The sequence below is a fragment of the Malaclemys terrapin genome, chromosome 4, assembly GCF_027887155.1.
Source record: "Malaclemys terrapin pileata isolate rMalTer1 chromosome 4, rMalTer1.hap1, whole genome shotgun sequence".
NCBI classification, from domain to species: domain Eukaryota; kingdom Metazoa; phylum Chordata; order Testudines; family Emydidae; genus Malaclemys; species Malaclemys terrapin.
In genome coordinates this window covers 113,139,644-113,153,347 of record NC_071508.1, presented here as the reverse complement: position 1 = coordinate 113,153,347, position 13,704 = coordinate 113,139,644, and the positions used below count along the sequence as shown (strand labels likewise).

Genomic DNA, 13,704 nt, shown 5'->3' with positions numbered 1-13,704 from the left:
GGGGGGGTGAAGGCTCCAGCTGAGTGTGCAGGCTTCGGGATGGGGCTGGGGATGAAGGGTTTGGGATGCAGGAGGGTGCTCTGGGCTGGGATCGAGGGTTTTAGAGGGCAGGACGGGGATCAGGGCTGGGGCAGGGGATTGGGGTGCGGGAGGGGCTCTGTTGAAGGCTCCAGGTGGTGCTTACCTTCAGCAGCTCCCGGAAGCAGCGACCTGTCCCTCCTCCGCCTCCTACCCGGAGGCGCGGCCAGGTGGCTCTGCACGCTGCCCTGTCTGTAGGCGCTGCCCCTACAGCTCCAATTGGCACAGTTCACGGCCAATGGGAGCCACTGGAGTGGCACTTGGAGGCAGGAGCAGTGTGTGGACCCCTGGCTGCCCCTACGCTTAGGAGCTGGTGGCGGGACATGCCACTGCTTTTGGGAGCTGCACAGAGCCATGGCATGCACGCATGGAGCTCCCTGGCTGGAGTGTGGGAGCAGGGCAAGCCTGAGATCCTGAACCCCAGCAGGAGCTCGAAGGCTGAATTAAATCAGCTGGCAGGCTGGATGTGGCCCATGGGCTGTAGTTTGCTCACCCCTGTCCTAAATGTCTTTCTCCTAAAGAAGCTCTATAGATGGTGCATAAACTACTCCCAAAATATTTAAACTTAATTCAGGAAGGTTTAACTTAATTCCATAAGGTTTGTCCAGGATATTGTTATCTATCAAACTCACTTCACCTTGAAGTTCTAAAAACTTTAATTCTCCTTAGGTAGGAAAGGTCACATCTGAGATCCCCGGTCTACCTGGGAGGTCCAGTGTGTGGCTGGATTTGGTTTACCCTTATGTAATTTAAATTACCTGTGGAGGAATAAATAGGTTTGTTTATTTTTTTGCTGCTCTGCTGTATAAAGGTGGCCTAGAAGGGCTTTTAAAAAAACAATTCTACTTGCTCACTTTTAGAAATATCAGGACTGTTGCATCTTGTGACACTTTGGGTTTCCCTCAGATCTGCAGGGCCTTCAGTCACTGCCTGCCCTGTAACCCTGGATGCTTTTGTGCTGTGAGCATGCTGCTAATGTCAGGGCTCTGAGCCACAGCTGTACAACACTTGTCTTTACTCTTTTTGTTTGTGGTTTTCCTTGGGGATCCAGAGCAGTGGATGAGGTACCATGCTAACTAAAGGAGGGAGATGGTTAAATCATTGACAAAAATGTTTTTCTTCCAGATGTGTAACAGGAGTTGGAGTTATTTGGTCTGTCAGTACCTAATTAAAAGCTTTGAAAGAAGTCTGAATCAATATTACTTTCCTCTCAATCAAGATTTACTTCCATGGTACAGTAGAACCTCAGTTATGAACACCTCGGGAATGGAGATTGTTTGTAATTCTGAAATGTTCAGAACTCTGAACTAGACATTATGGTTGTTCTTTCAAAAGTTTACAACTGAACATTGACTTAATACATCTTTGAAAGTTTACTATACAGTAGAAAAATGCTGCTTTTAACTGTATTAATTTAAATGAAACAAGCACAGAAACAGTTACCTTACCTTGTGGAATCTTTTTTTTAAACTTTCCCTATATTTTTAGTAGTTTACATTTAACACAGTATTATACTGTATTTGCTTTTTTTGGTCTCTGCTGCTGCCTGATTCTGTACTTCCAGTACCATATGACGTGTGTGGTTGAGTGGTCAGTTTGTAACTCTGAGGTTCTACTTATATTTAATGTCAAAACATTAATTCTTCATTCATTCATATGAGCTCCACAACAAAACAGGCCAGACTCATAGACTTTAAGGTCAGAAGGGACCATTATGATCATCTAGTCTGACCTCCTGCACAATGCAGGCCACAGAATCTCACCCACCCACTCCTGTAACAAACCCCTAACCTATGTCTGAGTTACTGAAGTCCTCAAATCGTGGTTTAAAGACCTCAAGGTGCAGAGAATCCTCCAGCAAGTGACCCGTGCCCCACGCTGCAGAGGAAGGCGAAAAACCTCCAGGGCCTTTGTCAATCTGCCTTGGAGGAAAATTCCTTCCTGATCCCAAATATGGTGATCAGTTAAACCCTGAGCATGTGGGCAAGACTCACCAGCCAGCACCCAGGAAAGAATTCTCTGTAGTATCTAACATCCCATCACAGACCATTGGGCATATTTACCTGCTAATAATCAAAGATCAATTAATTGCCAAAATTAGGCTATCCCATCATACCATCCCCTCCATAAACTTATCAAGTTTAGTCTTGAAGCCAGATATGTCTTTTGCCCCCACTACTCCCTTTGGAAGACTGTTCCGGAACTTCACTCCTCTGATGGTTAGAAACCTTCGTCTAATTTCAAGTCTAAACTTCCTAATGTCCAGTTTATATTTATTTGTTCTTGTGTCCATATTGGTACTAAGCTTAAATAATTCCTCTCCCTCCCTGATATTTATCCCTCTGATATATTTATAAAGAGCAATCATATCTCCCCTCAGCCTTCTTTTGGTTAGGCTAAACAAGCCAAGCTCTTTGAGTCTCCTTTCATAAGACAGGTTTTCCATTCCTCGGATCATCCCAGTAGCCCTTCTCTGTACCTGTTCCAGTTTGAATTCATCCTTCTTAAACATGGGAGACCAGAACTGCACACAATATTCCAGATGAGGTCTCACCAGTGTCTTGTATAACAGTACTATAACACCTCCTTATCTTTACTGAAAATACCTCGCCTGATGCATCACAAGACCGCATTAGCTTTTTTAACGGCCATATCACATTGGCGGCTCATAGTCATCCTGTGATCAACCAATACTCCGAGGGTCCTTCTCCTCCTCTGTTACTTCCAACTGATGTCCCCAATTTATAACCAAAATTCTTGTTGTTAATCCCTAAATGCATGACCTTACACTTTTCACTATTAAATTTCATCCTATTACTCCAGTTTACAAGGTCATCCAGATCTTCCTGTATGATATCCTGGTCCTTCTCTGTATTAGCAATACCTCCCAGCTTTGTGTCATCCACAGACTTTATTAGCACATTCCCACTTTTTGTGCCAAGGTCAGTAATAAAAAGATTAAGATTGGTCCCAAAACCGATCCCTGAGGAACTCCACTAGTAACCTCCTTCCAGCCTGACAGTTCACCTTTCAGTACGACCCATTGTAATCTCCCCTTTAACCAGTTCCTTATCCACCTTTCAATTTTCATATTGATCCCCATCTTTTCCTACTTAGCTAATAATTTCCCAGATGAGTCCTGAATTTCTAATATGAAAAACAGCTTGCATGGATTTTCTTCCTGTCTGTCTTCCTCTATCATAAACTCCAGCTTTTCGCCCTGTGTAGGTCATTTTCACTGAAAGATGCTTTTCTTGCACTGGTGCATCAGGTGAATAGTGTATTCTCCATAGTGTCACTGGTCTTCTGATGTCTAACTTCCTTTTAATTGAACAGTAAATAAAGAAATTGTGTTATCCTTTCAAGCTTTTGAAGTGGGCCAAGGGAATAGATTACCATGTACTCAGAGGTGTCAGTGATGTCAGTCAGCTTGAAGTTCTTCCTTGTTATCCATTTAAGACATACATTTGGTTTTCCTGAGAGATACGTTGGAAGGGAAGCTGGAGTTCAGGAAACATTTGTGCAAACAGACTTTGTGGGATATAAGTGATAATGCAAACTATAGAGAAGTTTGTCAGAATGCAACTTTACAATTGGGATTCTGAATACAAGTTTGGGAAATTTAGAAGTTAATTTCCACAGGAATTCTAATGCTGCTGTATTAATTGCGATAAAGTATGTTGTTCTGAAAATGAACTGTACAAAGGGTACTTTCATACATAAGATTTCCTTGCTCTCAGTTGCAGCTGAACACACACTGAACAGGAACTGCTGCACTGGAAGAGGAGGAGGTGGGAAAGTGGGCCCCAGCGGTGGCCACCTCTTCTCCATCTCCTCTCTACAGTGCGATGTAAACAACTGAGGAAATTTTACTCATCTCCTGGGATTGAAATATGATCTAGTAGCTAAGGGCACTGCCCTAGGAATTGGGAGGTTTAGGTTCTGCTGCTATGTGGAGTTGGGCAAGTGGCTTTCCCTGTGCCTTAGCTTTCTAGCAGTGATGTATGTAGGGAATGACCTCAGTGAAGTTCTTTAAAATCAGTGGCTGAAAAGTGTTCAGTGTCATATATTGCACTTTTCTTGAGTGCACTTAAAAGTGCATCCCAAACTGATGCAGAAAACTGGTTCTCCTTGTATCGCAACAGACTAGGCATATGATCTTTTCTCTTGTTTGAATGTCCTTAATGTATCTTTTGCAGGACTTTGTCCCATTGTATCAGGACTTCGAAAATTTCTACACAAGGAACCTCTACATGCGCATTCGAGACAGCTGGAACAGACCAATCTGCAGTGTGCCTGGGGCCAAAGTGGACATGATGGAGAGACTTTCCCATGACTACAATTGGACATTTACGTGAGTTAAAGCTTGAGGAAAGATTCCCAACAATTAGTCTTGAGTGGAGAATGCCTGAGGGCGACCAAACAGTCTTTGAAGGAGCAGCAGGTCCTGCACAGACTAGTGGATAAGAAGGAAGGTCTTCTCATGGATCAATAATTGGTTAAAACATAAGAAACAGAGGGTAGGGATCAACTGTGAGTTTTCACAGTGGAGAAAGGTAAATTAGCAGGGTCCCTAAGGGGTCTGTACTGGGACCAGTGCTGTTCAACATAGTTGTAAATGATCTGGAAAAACGGTAAACAGTCTGGTGGCAGATCATACAAAATTACTCAAGATAGTAAAGTCCAAAGCAGACTGTGAAGAGTGTCTGTCTGTCTGTCTGTCTGTCTGTCTGTCTGTCTGTCTCTCTCTCTCTCTCTCTCTCTCTCTCTCTCAAAATGGGGTGACTGGACAACAAAATGGAAGATGAAACTCAATGTTGATAAGTGCAGATCTCAGAGTAGCAGCCGTGTTAGTCTGTATCCGCAAAAAGAACAGGAGTACTTGTAGCACCTTAGAGACTAACAAATTTATTTGAGCATAAGCTTTTGTGGGCTACAGCCATTCTATGCATCTGATGAAGTGGGCTGTAGCCCACGAAAGCTTATGCTCAAATAAATTTGTTAGTCTCTAAGGAGCCAGAAGTACTCCTGTTTTTGACAAATGCAGAGTAATGCACAATGGAAAACAAATCCCAACTATTATGAAAAATGATGGCGTCTAAATTAGCTGTTATGCAAGAAAAAGGTTGTGGAGCCATTGTGGATAGTGCACTGAAAACATCTGCTCGATGTGCAGTAGCAGTCTAAAAAAGCTAACAGAATGTTAGGAACCATTAGGAAAGGGATAGATATACTGACAGAAAATATCAGTGCCCCTAGATAAATCCATAGTCCACCCACACCATGAATACTGCATGCAGTTCTGGTCTCCCCATTTCAAAAAAGACCTATTTGAATTGGAACAAGTAGAGAGAAGAGCAGCAAAACTGATTAGGGTATAGAGTAGCTTCCACATGAGGAGAGATTAAGAAGACTGGGACTGTTCAACTTGGAAAAGAGGTGATGGCGGGGGAGGGGGGGGAGGAGGGGAATATGGTAGCGGTCTATAAAATCATGAATGTTGTAGAGAGAGTGAATAAGGAAGTGCTATTTACCCCTTCACATAACACAAGAATCAGGGGGTCACCTAATGAAATTAATAGGCAGCAGGTTTAAAACAAACATAAGTTCTTCGCACAACTCACAATCAACCAGTGGAACTTGTTGCCATAGGAAGGCCAAAACTATAACTGGGTTCAAAATAGTATCAGAAGTTCCTGGAGGGGATATCCATCAATGGCTATTAGCCAAGATGGTCAGGGACCAATCCCATAATGGGCTCTGAGACTCTTTAAACCTGTGATTACTAGAAGCTGGACTGGAGGGCAGGGGATGGATTGCCCTGTTCTGTTCATTTCCTTTGAAGCATCTGGCATTGGCCACTGTCGAAGACAAGATACTGGGCTAGATGAATCATTGGTCTGGCCCAGTATGGCCATTCTGATGTTCGTAGAAGTGCCAAAATTTGAACCAACGAACTTCAGAGTTTGAGATGCCAATTCCTCTTCACTGGGGTTATGACTCATGTGTAATAGTTTATACTTGTATCTGTAAACACAGTGATTAGAAGTGTTTTGTATCTTTGTATGGAAGAGTTCACATAATAGCAGGAAGCCAGTGGTTAAAATCAGGCCAATACCTTTGTGAGAGCATTTTCTGCGTATGCTGCTTAGCCTGTCTCACTTCTGGTGACTTTATTCTGACATGGTGAGAGTTTGGTATTCTGGCTCCTGGGGCGTACCATTGTGTTAATTGAGATTGAATGTGTAGGCCAAAGGAGTTAACCCAGTCGCTGTCCAACATTAAATAGTTTTAAACAAGGTTTGGGGTTTGGTATTCAGAGACCTCGGCCTGCTTAGAACCATGGAAAGTATACTATAAAATTAATGCAAAAGGTTAGTAGTTTGACTGAAACACACAAAAGGAAAATACTCAAAATGAGGTAGAGAGTATTGAAACTGAAATTGATAGGTTAACTTTGTTTTGGATAATCAAAGTCCTTTTTTGGAAACACTGAATATTAGTTAATTTTTTATTCAGCCAAACAGTCTTTGGTGGCGAAGTAATGGGTGAGTTCTGTTGTTCAGTTCTGAGTTGGGAATGAGTCACTTTACTATTCTTTCTATATCTGTCTTGTCTAAAGCAGGAAAGATGGGGGAAACCGCTTTTGTTGATTTTCTCAGGATGCAGAGCGGCTGGTCAGTTGTAGATGGATGCTTTGGGCTGACAGGTGGGCCACAACAGCTGTTCTGGACTCCAACTCACCATGAATATCATCTGGTTGGTCTGAGCAGGTCCCTCTCCTTCACTGGTCCTTCTCAGGCCAAACAGAGCTGGATGGGCGTTCTCATTCTGTCACGCTGGTGCCATGCAATATGGTTGACTTCAGGATCACATGAAAAGCTGGGAGGGAGAGAGCAGGAGGAAGATATAAGGGCCAGAAAGAAGTATATGAGGGAGGGGAATACAGCAGGATCTCACATTTATCAAGTTAGGGTCCTTGCTGGTTCAGCGATAATGGTCCCGTGCTATCACTGGAGTATCAAAGTCTAGTGTCACGGCACCAATTCTTCCACCAGTCCTGCAGTGATGATAAAAAGTTTTTTCTTCTTCCCTAAAGTCTCTAAGAACTCCAAAAAGGAGTGATGAGTGGAATACCCCATCTCATTACTTTGTCCATCAATTAGACTGAACTTCCTACATGCCAATTTTGGTTCACTGATTTCTGATCCCACGCTGTTTTTGTTTAACCAGGCATGATCTTAACACATTCCTTGAATTATATCAGTAGGCCTCTTTATACTAATTCAGTCTTTGTCTTGCTTTTGTATCTTTCCTTATCAACATTTGTTACAGGATATTGTGACATTCCATTAACTTTCACTCATTTCTCACAGCTGAGCATGCAATTAGGGTAAATTTGTGGGCTCGATTGTCACAACAGTACACATCACACAAACACCACATGATTGGCTGAGGCTGAGTTTAGCAAGAGTGCTCTGTGTCAAGACTGAAATAAACTGGCAGAGCTGAGGGGTGGAGACCAGAAGTGGAATAGCAAGGGTTGCTACAGATCAAAGTTGAGGTTCCTTGACAGAGGCTGTATGTGAGAAACCTGTACAGCCCAACACACAGTGTAACTTATGATGCCTGTCCTTGGCTTTCAAGAGTATTATAGTCAATGCAACTTTTTTCCACTACAGTTTGTTCTTGCCCTGTATTGCAACACACCAGTGCTGATTTCCAGATGCATTTCCTTTGTGCTGGGGGGATATCCTGTTGGGGGTAGTGCCAACCTAATTAGTCTAAAGAATTCATTTTTAAAATGGAAAGAAAAGGCTTGAAATTTGCTGGTGGGAGGCTGGAGGGGAAGGAAGGACACAGCTAACGAATGATTGGAAAAACCTTCAACATTCTTTTAAAAATTTAAGACAATATTCCAAAGAACATCTACTAGCTTCTAGCCTTCATTTAAATTTTTTAAAATATATAAGCATAAAAAAGATGAGAAATCAGATATTTGTTAAAAATGGCTTATATACCTTTAATACATCTAACTTGAATTAGAGACCCCAGCAATGAAAGAGCATCCTTGTTCAGTTAATTATTTCAGTTTTGAAAACAAGGACCGTATACATGTAAACTTTCTGGCCGCAGGCTGTTGGTCTCTCCTAGTTCCATGCATTTCCTAGCAGGCTGATGGTAGCTAGTGTATTCTTGTGTAGTTGGATCTTGGGTTTGTTTGTCAGTGTCTTAACATGTGATGTTATTGAAATACAGGTACACAGGGAGAGTGATAAAAGACGTTATTAACATGGGTTCCTACAACTATCTTGGATTTGCTCAGAACACTGGAATTTGCAAAGAAGCAGCAGCTAAAGTACTGACACAGTATGGAGCTGGGGTATGCAGCACTAGGCAGGAAATGGGTAAGTTTGGGTGGGGGGCAGGTGTTTTCAAAGTGTATACTTAAATCATAATCTGTTCATTAGTCTCTACAAAACATTGTATGGTTCCAGTTTTTGAACCTCAGATGAAGCAGTAAAGAAATCACAACTACAGAATGAAGATAAATTCTGTCCTTTTCTGTTCTGGCATGCTTAGTTTACACAGCCACAACAGTCTTCCATTAATATGTTGTCAGATTTTTCCACTGGACCTCCCCTCCCCTCCCCCCCCACCTTTCTGGATCATAGCTGTTGAAAAACCTCTTGTGGCACAGATTTGGCCCCAGGTTCATCTGGTCTATTTTGGACTTCTCTTTTGCTATTTTACATGCAGGAAATCTGGACAAGCATGAGGAGCTGGAAAAACTAGTGGCCAGGTTCCTGGGTGTGGAGGCTGCAATGACGTATGGGATGGGGTTTTCAACCAACTCAATGAACATTCCTGCTTTAGTTGGCAAGGTATGGCTTCAGAGAGAATGGATAACAGGGTGTCTGGCACGAAATTTCTGCTTATGGACTCTTTAGGGGTTGCTCACTTTTTTTTTTTTTCCCCCAAAGAAGTCACTGCAAATGTTCTTATACTGTATCTCAACCCAAGGGTCTTTTGGGGACACTGTGCTAGAACCTGTAATGCTCCAGAATGGCTCTTGTATTCGGAGAGAGCACAACCTTGTGGGACTTCTAGTTTCTGCAGTCTGCACCGTGATATTAAAGATGGTGATTACTTCAGTAAACTGCCCAACCACAGACTGTTCTGACAGCTTGCTGGGAGATTGAATGCCCCTCCTAACTGGCATAAAATTGAGCCAAGTTGGGCATCCCAGTCATAAACTTGGAAACCTATAATCTCTTATACAGACAGTAATTACTAGGGAAGAAAAATTTCGTTTGATGTAATAAACCCATAAAAGAACAAACATTTTGCTCACCAAATAGTGCTGCATTAATGAATACAATGATCTTCCAGGCCTGCAAAATAATAGGTCTGCTGCCTGACAGCACAGAACTCAGCCTGAATCTTTTGCATCACTAAATGGTGTTACCTAATCACAGGAGATTGAGATGGAGAAGACCTGTTCAACTCCATTTAATCCGTCTGCCTCTGGTGGTATAGTACAATATATGTTCTATTGCTGTCTCCTGTTCAGGTTTAAATATAATCTGATGGGACTTCTCCTTCCCTTTGGAGATGATTCTAGCGCCTCGCACATCTTTCTCGCACAGGATTTTTTCTTGGTACAATTTAAATCTTCCCATTTTTAATTTCATCCTGTTGTTCCTAATTATTCCCCCTTGGACTCCTCTGAGTTCCTCCTATGGTGTTTGAACCTTTCAAATTTCTGTTGCTTCATCTCATCTCCTACCTTTTTCTGTGTTTAGTCCTTTTCTTGAATACCTACAGTGCCTGCCTCTGACACTGCTTACAATTTTCCCAAGCAGCAGAAGTGAAATTGACATGATTCTGGGCAGTTTCCCTGAAGCTATTCAGAATCTTGTGGGCATCAGTGAAACTGAAAGCTTTGCTCAATTTCACTGTGCTGACACCTGGGTAACTCTGATCAGCTTCCAGGGTTGCAGTAGCTGTCTGAAGATTGAAGAGGATCACTTTGTTTGTATGGTAAAGTTATTTCCACAACTATAGAAACTAGCACTTACGTTAAATGATAGCTTAAATTTTCCAGATACTGCTGACTTAGCTGCTGCCATAACTTTCTATCCCTGTGTGAGAACATTTACCATGGTAAAGTCTTTCGAGTCCTAGGTTTCCTGTTTTTTCTCAAGATGCCTTGTTTTTGTATTTAAGACAATCAGAAATAATGAGTAAGATTTTTGTGACCGATTAATCAAGTATTTGATAAATTTCAGTTACTTACCATTTATATAGTTATTCTCATCCAAGGATCTTAATTGTTTTACATTTGTGCTTTGAGATGATTTCTAGGGGTGTGTGATGAAGAAGGGTCTTCAGAAGGTGTTTCATCTCAATCCAGTAATAGAAATTAAAATGACCAGATTTGAGATAGTACATCAAAATTTGAAGTATTCATATTATTTTCTCCAGACATTCTAGAACCCTGTTATATATCATTAATAACAATAAGAATGGAATAGATGCTAGAAACAGTAGCAGGTTTGAGAGAAAAGTTCAAGAGCTCGTAGAGACTATGGGGAGGGAATGAAAATTCAAAAAAAGCTAGTGTCAGCTGCAAGGATAATTTAACTTGCTGACCAGAGAATGCATCTCTCTGATGCAGCAATGGAAATTTAGAATTTTTTTTTAAACATTCTTACTTAAGTTAGACACTTTGCATTGATTGCATCTGATATAGTTTGAAGATTAAAGTTAATAGGGTTAATCTTCCTTTTGTCAATTGTATGCATAAGAGTAATTTTCACCTATTTTCATTCCTTTTAGTAATAAGCCTGCTTTCTTTTTCATTTTGCCTAATAATTATAAAGTCCCCATTCATTTTTGTCTAAGATTAGATAATTCTGCTTTTTTGGATGTCCTTGTCTGTCTTCTACAAGTCTCACCTGACCCTCTGTTGTCGTGTGGTTGTGTCCCGTCTCCTCTTCTAAGACTGTGGAGCATGTCCCTGGTGAAGCAACTACTTCATGCCCTTTGCATTTTGTTTTGGAAGATACATGGTCTCTTTAGCCTTAATTATGTGTGTTCTTGAAATTTACTAGCTGTTTTCCACACTGATAGATATTAATACTTCCTCCGATTGCATCTTATGTAAAAGTATTAAGTGCTCAAAATCTAGCTTTCCCGAAACCTAATATCTTTGAAATGCCATGTTGTGTGAATCCCACAGGCTTTACTATGGGTGATTTAAATAGCCAGTGACAACTTTTCCACATGGTTTTTCACTACTTCCTGTCCCTCAGTGAAATGGTGTTGATACAGGTTTCTCTGCAAACTTCCTGGATCCTAAACTTGTCTTCTGTGTGGCATAGGCTCTTCTTTTGTGTATACTTGATTCTGGTTATCCATTACCCAACAGATATCTATTGTAGGTAACTGAAATCCTCCATGAGTACAGTGTAACAGGCGAGTATTTATTTCATCGATATAGATCCAATATAGATTTATTTAATATACCATCAGTATCTCTTTAGAAGAAGCCTCAGAGGTGGTGAGTGAGGTAAACCAGCATTTCTGGATCTTCTGAAGGAACACAAATGCTAAAATGTCAAGGCCCAAGACTTTTCTTTTCTTTCCCAGTCTGCAGATGATTAGGTTTTTTAAAACCTAATTAGGTAATACTCGGCTATTATGGTGATGAAGGCCATGTAAATATACTTAGATAGGAGGGGCACATTGAGGGATGCTGGGTGACATGCGTTTGCACTGCAATAAAAAAAAAAAACCTGGCATGAAATCTGAGCCGGGTCAATTGACTCAGGCTCACAGGGCTAAAAATGGCAGTGAAGATGTTTGGCTTTGGGCTGGATTCTGGTTCTGAGATCCTATGAGGCGGGAGGTTTTCAGAGCCCAGGGTCCAGACCAAGCCCGAATGTCTACACTGCTGTTTTTAGTCCTGCAGGCTGAGCCCGAGTCAGCTGATGCACAGCGGCTGCGCTGTGAATGTTTTATTGAAGTATAGATGTACCCTAATAGATGATATTCTTGCCTCTTGTTGATTGTATCAACTTAAAAGTTGTAACATTTTCCGTCCCTTACAGTAATAGCAATGTTACAGGATATGCGCGATAATTAAGCATCATGGTTGTTGCTGTGTTCAATAATTATTAAACCCAAGAAGATAGCCTCTTTCCTTCGGAGTGCCACTGTCAAACTGATTGTTCTGCTGTTCTGAACATTTCATAAGGTCTCCTCTGGCTGTCAAATGTGTATTTCTTCTTCGAGTGATTGCTCATGTGTATTCCACAATAAGTGTGCATGCTCACCACGTGTACCGGTGCCAGAAGTTTTTCCCCTAGCAGTACCAGTAGGGGAGCACCCTAGCGACCCCTGGGTGGTGCCTCCATGATGCGGTATGAAGGGCACTGTGTGCTCTCCCCACCCTCAGTTCCTTCTTGTCGCCAGTGAAGGTGCTTCAGAACTGCTCTGCTCCAGCTTTGCTGGAGCTTGTCCCCAAAACGTCAGTGTATGGTACCTGTAGTTAGTTAGTTGGTTTAGTTTAGCTAGAGCGCCTGGGCTGGGGCATGGTCCAGCTCCGCCTACATCCTTCGTTCCTCCCGGAAGTGATCTCCACCTATCACATGGGTCAGGACATTTTTCTGCCAATCCTCTGCCCCAAGCCCCATGCGTCCAGTGAGGAGTGCTGCCTCCACACGCTGGATGTGAGACATGCTCTGGCTTTTTACCTGGAGTGGACTAAGCTATTCAGAAAGTCCTTGCAACTGTTCATCACCTTGGCGAGCGCATGAAAAGTCGGCTGATCTCCACTCAACGGCTCTTCAACTGGATCACCTCGTGCATCCATACCTGTTATGACCTGGCGGGAATCCCTCTGCCACCAATTGTGAAGGTGCACTCAACTAAGGCGCAGGCCTCGTTGGACGCCAGGTTCAGCAGGGCCGTGCTCCATCCCGAGAGTTTGAACTCCTTCCCACCTCCAACAGATGCTGCTTGGAATCACCTATTGTAGAATACACATGAGCAATTACTCGGAAAAGAAGAAAAGACGGTTAACTTTTCCGTAACTGGTGTTCTTTGAGATGTTGCTCCTGTCTATTCCACATCCTGCCCTCCTTCCCTTCTGTCGGAGTTGTCTGGCAAGAAGGAACTGAGGGTGGGGGGAGCGCGCAGTGCCCCTTATGCTGCACCATGGAGGTGCCACTCCAGGTGTCGCTAGGGCGCTCCCCTGCAGGTACTGCTAGAAGAAAAACTTCCGGCAGCAGTGCATGTGGCGAGCGCACACACCTATTGTGGAATAGACATGAGCAACACGTCTTGAAGAACACCAGTTACGGAAAAGGTAACGGTCTTTTCTCAACTCCTTATGACACTGAAAATGAATGACTAACCTTTCTTGATCCACACAACTCTCAATCCTGACCTGTGGCACCGCCAGCTATTCCAGTCACAGGCCTCTCATAGAAGCATAAATAGCTTGATGCACTAATAGGAACATGGAGAAGGCAACCAAAACTCAAAGGGAATTTGGTTGGTGTCTCCCAGTCCCCACTTGTGCACAGGCTATTTTATCAATTGGCTCTGTTTTGGATA

At 42.5% G+C, this 13,704-nt stretch overlaps 1 protein-coding gene across 1 annotated transcript in view; it reads left to right on the top strand.

Annotated features, from left to right (window-relative positions):
* SPTLC2 (serine palmitoyltransferase long chain base subunit 2) overlaps nucleotides 1-13,704 on the top strand; it is a 129,146-nt gene that overhangs the window by 33,237 nt on the left and 82,205 nt on the right. Inside the window, exons 3-5 of the mRNA XM_054025525.1 lie at nucleotides 4,278-4,432; nucleotides 8,338-8,486; nucleotides 8,839-8,963. Coding sequence (XP_053881500.1) covers nucleotides 4,278-4,432; nucleotides 8,338-8,486; nucleotides 8,839-8,963 — 429 coding nt within the window. The remainder of the gene's footprint in view (nucleotides 1-4,277; nucleotides 4,433-8,337; nucleotides 8,487-8,838; nucleotides 8,964-13,704) is intronic.